At 50.8% G+C, this 8,704-nt stretch overlaps 1 protein-coding gene across 1 annotated transcript in view; it reads left to right on the top strand.

The window, feature by feature from the left end:
* The window catches only part of LOC311226581 (protein MTSS 1-like), a gene marked incomplete at its 3' end in the record, with an annotated part of 147,949 nt that overhangs the window by 89,759 nt on the left and 49,486 nt on the right, over window positions 1-8,704 (top strand). The window contains exons 9-10 of the mRNA XM_084312001.1: window positions 464-538; window positions 1,318-1,329. Of these exons, the coding sequence (XP_084168127.1) occupies window positions 464-538; window positions 1,318-1,329 (87 nt within the window). The remainder of the gene's footprint in view (window positions 1-463; window positions 539-1,317; window positions 1,330-8,704) is intronic.

Here is an 8,704-nt window from a genome sequence, read left to right as displayed (position 1 = left end):
CTAGTCCTCATGCTAAGCTAAGCTAGCTGCTCCCTACTGCTTCTAGTCCTCGTGCTAAGCTAGGCTAGCTGCTCCCTACTGCTTCTAGTCCTCGTGCTAAGCTAGGCTAGCTGCTCCCTACTGCTTCTAGTCCTCGTGCTATGCTACACTTGTGTGTGTGTGTGTGTGTGTGTGTGTGCTTGTGCGTGTGTATGTGTTTACATCCATATACACATCCATGTCTGTGTGTCCTTGTGTGTGTGCACATGTATGTGGGTGTGATCGCATATGCACATCCATCAACATTGTGTGTGTGTGTGTGTGTGTGTGTGTGTGTGTGTGTGTGTGTGTGTGTGTGTGTGTGTGTGTGTGTGTGTGTGTGTGTGTGTGTGTGTGTGTGTGTGTGTGTGTGTGTGTGTGTGTGTGTGTGTGTGTGTGTGTGTGTGTGTGTGTGTGTGTCTGTGTGTGTCTTTTCCCTGTGCAGAGTACAAGAAAGCCCGCCAGGAGATCAAGAAGAAATCCTCTGATACTCTGAAGCTTCAGAAGAAGGTGAAAAAAGGTAGGATCCCATCTCCTGATTCGTTGTTGCTGTGCCATCGTCACAGAGTGATGGTTTCCGATCGGCCGCTCTCTAGTTAGTAGCCGGAGTGGGACTGTCCACCACTGTGGCAAGGCTCCACCCCTCCTCGCTGCTCTCCTCGCTGGTCTCCATAGGCAATGAATTTAACTGAATTGAAATTGCCAGCTGGTCTGAATTCAGCATAAGACTTCATCTGAATGAGACATGGATGAGGAAAAACTAACTACTGGTCACAAAGTTCACCAGAAAGGTCACATACGTGGAATCAACCAACCCTATTGTCTTCATTCATTCACTGGACAATATTTTACATATTATTTTAGACAATCTATCGTTATTTCGCTTGCATATTTAATTGGAGCAGTGTTGAAGAAAGCATGATAAATGCATGTACCTACTTATTGTCATTGTGGCTCAGGAGAAACGTTACATAGTTCTGAATCAAATCAAGTCTGTTAACAGACCTGGACTCCGCAGAACAGCAGCACTCGATGATTGATGATATTCACATTGTTAGTACCAGAGGCAGACAGATGTAAGCAGCATGCAGTCACTGATGGCTCTGTGTTCACATTGTAAGAAGCATGTGCTGCAGTCACTGATGGCTCTCTGTTCACATGGGACTATAAACAATGACAGATGTTAGCAGCATGTAGTCACTGATTGGCCCGTGTTCACTTGGGACTATAAACACTGACTGACATTTCTCCCTCCATGCTCCAACCACCCACCTCATGGCGCCCCTTCCCTCTGTCCAGCTGACGTGTTCGGTAAGTTACTGCCTGAAGTATATTTCACACTTTATCCAGCCCCCCCCCCCCATGCCCCTTTCTGTGCCCCACTTAAGCCCTCTCATAGGACTAATATGAATACTTCAAGTATGCAGCACTTGTACATGACTATCTCAAGGGTTTGAGATAGCTCAAGGATAACCCCACACTGCAGCCCACCCATACAATACCTATTTTACATTTAAACTAGCTTCCAATATACAGTACATCCTCTCCCTACAGCACAGGGGGGTAATTACATCACGCCCTGTGTTTCTGTGTGGCTCTCAGACCTCTACAGAAAGCACAGGTGTCGCTTATATAGACGGCCTACTTTTACATCGTTTAAAGGAACAACATTATGGGTAATGCACTTACTGTCTTCTCCAGAGTCAGACGAGAGGATATAGGTACCTGTTGTGAAGGGCCAGATTAAACCGAATATATATATTTATTTATATATATATATTTAATTGTATTTGTATATTCTCTAATATTCCCTGATATCCCTTGTATATTCCTTGTACAATATGCATTGAATATCCATTCTAGCCTACTGAACATCCCATAATAGTCTCCATTCTACTATTGGTCGAGACCTTGGTGCCAGGCTGCCATACCCCCCAGACCCAGTTCAAACGTACCGCTCAACATGTACGAACAAGTCCTAGTTCCGCGTAGGAATCTGGCTACCGCACCACTAACGGTACTATTTGTTCATAGTGCGTATATATACTGCGCTACTAAAGTAGGACTTCCTTTTCAGTCCAGTTTCTTACCCTCCAATAGAGTGACAGACGTAAAGCCTCCCCGCAACGCCACGTGTGGGAGTAAGGCCAAGTTCGGCCTACCATCGGTATTGAGACATCGTGTATATTAATATTTGAATAGTCATATTTGGCACTATATCGTCGAGTTGGACGTAGTCTATTAAGCTAATAATAGTCTATTCATATGTAGTGCTTCGTGCGGTGAGAATACTATCGTAGTCAGTACCCCATCGTTTCGGGCAGAGAACTGGCTGCTTATCCAGGGTTGCCGACCCCATGTGAGGCTGCACCCGAGGAGCCCCAGAGCCGACGAGCGAGTGGACCTGCATACCGGATTATTCTACCGACGACAGCCCGCCTTCCCAGGCACGGATTATGCTTTGTATACAGTGATTATTCTATGGATAAAGACCAACACTGCCGTGTGTTGGAAACCCCCCCCCCTTAGAGGACGACAGGTGAGGAGACGCTCTACACGACGAGGTCGCTTCACGTCTCTCCATCGTGGACCGAAGGAAGCCGGCCCACAGAGAGTCCAACTGCTTTCATCTGTGGATCGAGGATCGCTGAGGCACCGAGCCGCACAACCGTGGGTTCTCCCAGGATACCCTCGGCCAGACGGATACAGCCAGACTCTAACCCCCCCCCCCCCTTCTCCAGTTGTCTTACAAGCGACCGGAATTCCCCCCTAGTGTATCCAGTTCTATAATCATTAAAGTATCATTGCTATTATTCCTTAAATATTCCAGGTTGTATATTTACCGCCTGCGCCACCAGAGATTGGACGTTCTCTATTGATATACCAACGAATACTCATTTGCCATAAAAGTGCATCCTATTTCAAATCATAAATGTAATTAAGTGATTGCTCTACATACCTTTTGCTATGTATTAATTATTATTAAACGCAGACTTTCGACTTGGTACATTTGTGTTGGATCGTTTCATCTACGTGGGAGTGTTTACCATAATTATTTATGCCTAGTACTGGGTGGCCAGAGTCTAAAGTACAAGAGGTAGTGGTAGTAAGTATCATATCTAACAATACAGTCAGGGAATTGTACCCCTCAGTTACAATTGGTCCTTCGAGCCGGAGGGTAATTAGTGTAATATTAATATAGTGTTATTAATATTGAAATGGCCTATGATGAACACTCCACGAAACGATCCTCCTAACCAACGCCCGCAGCGCGAACAACGGCTCCCTCAGTACTTAGAGGCTTACGCTGTCAGTCAACAACCTAGTCTTCTACTAACAGTAAACGCGGTAAAACTAGAAAGTAAAAGTATGTCTAACCCCAACGCCCAGACTACCCCGACCATAGAGGCCCCTACGGGTTCTAATGTAACTGACCAAGTTCACGGTGGGGACCAGTGGGAACCAGACATGACTTCACACCCCGCCAGTACTGAAGAAGTAGTCCCCGATGAGTCCCGGGAGGAATACAACGCTACCGAGAGAGAACTCGGCACGGAAGAAGACGGGGAGAGCACCGTGGAGATAGAGCTCCAAGGCTCCGCAAGGAGTACCCCGAGGGAAGGCTCCCCTATACAACCGCCTTCTCCCAGCGAGGCAGAGAGGACCCTACAGCAGGCCTTCCTCATCAGCCTGAACGCCGCTGCTGAACGCGACCGACTGCAGATCCAGCAGCGGAGCGAAGAAGAGCATATACGTCTAGAAATAAGACGCATTCAGAGGGAAGAGAATGTGGCCCGAGACCGAGCAGACAGCCAGCGAGCAGCTGCTGGTGCTCTACGGGACGCAGAGCGCGACAGACAGCAAGCGCAACTAATAGAACAGCTGATCAGACGGACAACACCCTCTCCCTCCGCCAGAGGCTCCAGGAACTCGTCTAGACACACCTCCAGGGCGGCATCCCCTAGCCGAGTAAACAACCCTGAACTTGACCAACAGACGAGGTCTATACCCCCCACAGACCACCTCCCCCCACCGGTCCAAGCGAGACCTAGCAACCGGGAAGGAGCAGCATATCCTGTGGAGAGGCTAAACCAGAGACTACAAGCACTGGATGACCTAACTGAAGACGAAGAGGAAGAGGAGGAGAACCACGCCCGACGACAGCACAGTACTCTACCGGACCAGGAGGTCCGGTACAGCCCAGGCTATACTCCCGCGGAGCTGCGCTACAGACCCCCGACTCTATACACGGGTGAGCACGACGCACGACCCGCACCGAGGAACAGCACCTGGACAAGCGGGCCATGGTACACTGCCGGTACCAGCCCATACCAAGGAGCAGGAGGAGACTCGCCTAGGAGGCCTCTCCCCCAACGCTCGCCGATGTATCCACAGTCAGCGTCATACATTGGCACGCCTATGGTACCCGACTTCACCCAAGAGAACCGGGCCTAGTATACAGAACTCCGCATGTGTCTGGAGACCATGTTGGTGGATGTATTGGATGAACGCCATAAATACGCCATCCTACTGAAGCACTTAAAGGTACCCCGCGCACATAATATAGCGCTCGCCTACGCGACTTCCACCACCCCATACACAGCAGCGCTGGTAGCATTGGACCAGAGGTATGGGCGCATATGGGATTACGTGATCCAGGAGATCCGACACATCGACCGCTTACCCCCAGCAATAGACAATCGAGCACTGGACGACCTGTCCATCAGAGTGCAGTCCCTGGTAGGGATGTTGGGAGCGCAGAGAGAGAAGGGGAGGCATGAACTTTACGCCAACTCAAATGTGGAAAGGATCTTGGAGAAGCTGCCGCCCGCTCGACAGGAGCGTTTTAGGCGGCAGAGAGACCACCGAGACCCGAATGGCCCCGAACCGAACCTCCTCGATCTAGCAGACTTCCTGGCGAGAGAAGTCAGCAGCCTACGGCTAGATACATTCGGACGGAGCACCCCTGGCTCCAGAGAAGGAACCAGACGACTAAATGATGGAAGAAGATCGGTGACTGTGATGCACCAATCGGAGTCAGTACCGAGCAGCAGGAGCCACGGTACCCCCTCCAGAACGGAGAAGTGGAAGATAGTGTGCCCCTACTGTGAGAAAGAACACTGGCTAGCGCAATGTGACTCCTTCCCCAAGCTGAACGCGGAGGAAGCAAGTCAATGGATAAAGTCCAACAAGCGCTGTTTTCGCTGTGCGCGCTCACACATGGCAGCCGAATGCCGCTTAAAGAAAAGGTGCACCAAGTGCGATGGAGCCCATCTGGACATACTTCACGACAGTAACAGACGGCGCCCTTCACCCGCACCATCCAGCAGCAAAGCGAGCGTCATGTACATCGATCCCGCCAGCAGCAGTGGAGCCCGAGTACTCCTAAAAGTAGTGCGTGTGACACTAAGCTACCAGAATAAAGTCCTGGACACTTACGCCGTCCTCGATGACGGGTCAGAGAAGACCCTTCTGCTCGCCTCCGCTGCGGCCCAGCTAGGGCTGCGGGGAAGCGAAACCCAAATGACAATTCGGACAATAAGACGAGATTTGAAGACGATAAAGGGCGAGAATGTCTCATTCTCTATCGCAGCAAGCGGCCAGCCTGAGCGACGGTACCAGATTACAGACGCTTTCACCAGCCAAGAAATAGGACTGTCGCGGTACACATACCCCGTCGCCAAGCTGATGGAGAAATATGCACATCTGCGCAAGTTACCGATCCCGCTCATAGACAATGCTATGCCGACCCTGTTGATAGGCTCCGACCATGCAGACCTCATTGTCCCGATAGACCGGGTTCATACCGGATCCCGAGGCTGTCCTGCAGCAGTCGAGACCCGTTTGGGATGGACTCTCCAAGGCCCGCTCGCCAAATCTCTCAACCGAAGTACAGCCACTAGATGTCTCCACTCCCGAGTCACAGAGGGAGAAACCGCACTCCTGCAACACGTAGAGCGGCTATGGACCTTGGAACAAATGCCCTTTAAGAACGGAAAGAAAGACATTCGCTCTAAAGATGACATTTACGCCATTCACCTCCTCGAGACAGGGACCAAGAGAGTCCCGGTCAACGGCGTGTTGAGATACGCCACGCCACTCCTGCGCCGAGAAGGAATGCCTACTTTCCACGCCAAGACAGACGCCACAGAACGGTACCTGCTGAACACGGAGCGGCGCTTAGCCAAGAACCCCGCCCAAGAGAGTGTATACCGCGCTGAGATTGAGAAGCTCATCACAGCGGGACACGTCACAAAGATGGACATTAAAGAGGCTGACCAGACCACTGAATCGTGGTACGTGCCTCACCACAAGGTCCATCACAACGGTAAAGACCGCATAGTATTTAACTGCAGCTACCAGATCGGATCCCAAAATCTGAATAAAGAGTTACTGCCCGGTCCCACACTCGGCCCCTCCCTACTCGGCGTTCTACTCCGCTTCCGCCAGGAAAAGGTGGCCATCAGCGGGGACATTAAAGGAATGTTCCTGCAGGTGAGATTAGTAGAGGAGGACAAGCCCCTGTTACGGTTCCTATGGAGAGAGAAGCCAGGAGATGAGCACCCAGCCATCTACCAATGGGAAGTCCTCCCCTTCGGAACGACGTGCAGCCCCTGCTGTGCTACATTTGCATCCACCTGGAGAGAGTGGGAGATGGAGCTCCACTCACTCCCAGGCGTTAATATGCGCCGAAGCTACTTCCCACCCACGGTGAGGCCAGAGACATGTAAAATGGACTTACACGTCTTCAGTGACGCCTCAGAGGTCGCATACGGATCAGTAGCCTACTTGCGGGCCCAAGAAGAGGGGGGAGAGATCTACACAGCATTTGTCCTCGCCCGCTCGAGAATAGCCCCACGCAAGCAACAATCTATCCCACGCCTAGAGCTCTGCGCAGCCCTAGCCGGAGCGCACCTAGCCACGCTCATCCAACGTGAGCTCACCATACCGGTGTCTAGAACAATCCTGTGGTCAGATTCCACGACAGTACTCGCCTGGATCAAATCGGACTCATGCAAGTACAAAGTCTTCGTGGGAGTCAGAGTCACCGAGATTCAAGACTTAACCGAAGAGTTAACCGGAGAAACAGAGTGGCGCTACGTTGATACAAAACAGAACCCAGCTGACGTCATCACCCGGGGAATGCCCCTAGATGACCTCACCCGTCGCAATGTCTACAGTGACGGCCCAGCATTCCTAAAGCTCCCGGAAGGAGAGTGGCCCACGCCTATCCCGAGGGAAGCCAGTCAGGAGGAGGCTGAGAATAAGAAGCCTGTGTTCTGTGGATTGAGCACTGTTATCTCCGCAGACCCCAACATAGATGATTGCACTACCATAGAGAGTGCACAACAAAGGACATTCCTACTGCACTACCTACCGTCTCTACAGACCCGCCAGAAGTGGGTAAAGGAGAGAGACAATTTGACAGAAGGAACGGTCGTCATGATTATTGATCAATCACTGCCCAGAGCTATGTGGCCGGCCGGCCGCGTAAGCAAAGTGATCACCGGTGCCGACGGCAAGGTCCGAGCAGCTGAAGTGCTTGTCCAGGGTCGCACTTACACCCGTCCCGTGGCGAGGCTCATAGAACTGCCCCGACTCCCAGGCACAATCGATGATGACCATGACCCTATAACCCTATGACTTTGTGAAGTTGACTGACCCCTACAGCAAACCCTTATGTGTAAATAGACAACGCGATTAATCTGTCTCTGCTTAACTGATTAGGTCTGGGACCAATCAGGGGGTGGCTGTTGTGAAGGGCCAGATTAAACCGAATATATATATTTATTTATATATATATATTTAATTGTATTTGTATATTCTCTAATATTCCCTGATATCCCTTGTATATTCCTTGTACAATATGCATTGAATATCCATTCTAGCCTACTGAACATCCCATAATAGTCTCCATTCTACTATTGGTCGAGACCTTGGTGCCAGGCTGCCATACCCCCCAGACCCAGTTCAAACGTACCGCTCAACATGTACGAACAAGTCCTAGTTCCGCGTAGGAATCTGGCTACCGCACCACTAACGGTACTATTTGTTCATAGTGCGTATATATACTGCGCTACTAAAGTAGGACTTCCTTTTCAGTCCAGTTTCTTACCCTCCAATAGAGTGACAGACGTAAAGCCTCCCCGCGACGCCACGTGTGGGAGTAAGGCCAAGTTCGGCCTACCATCGGTATTGAGACATCGTGTATATTAATATTTGAATAGTCATATTTGGCACTATATCGTCGAGTTGGACGTAGTCTATTAAGCTAATAATAGTCTATTCATATGTAGTGCTTCGTGCGGTGAGAATACTATCGTAGTCAGTACCCCATTGTTTCGGGCAGAGAACTGGCTGCTTATCCAGGGTTGCCGACCCCATGTGAGGCTGCACCCGAGGAGCCCCAGAGCCGACGAGCGAGTGGACCTGCATACCGGATTATTCTACCGACGACAGCCCGCCTTCCCAGGCACGGATTATGCTTTGTATACAGTGATTATTCTATGGATAAAGACCAACACTGCTGTGTGTTGGAAACCCCCCCCCCGGAGAGGACGACAGGTGAGGAGACGCTCTACACGACGAGGTCGCTTCACGTCTCTCCATCGTGGACCGAAGGAAGCCGGCCCACAGAGAGTCCAACTGCTTTCATCTGTGGATCGAGGATCGCTGAGGCACCGAG

Source organism: Notolepis coatsorum (assembly GCF_963971535.1).
Source record: "Notolepis coatsorum genome assembly, chromosome: 4".
Taxonomy (NCBI): Eukaryota; Metazoa; Chordata; class Actinopteri; order Aulopiformes; family Paralepididae; genus Notolepis; species Notolepis coatsorum.
Note: the sequence above shows the minus strand (reverse complement) of the source record. Positions and strands in the feature narration are given on the sequence as shown.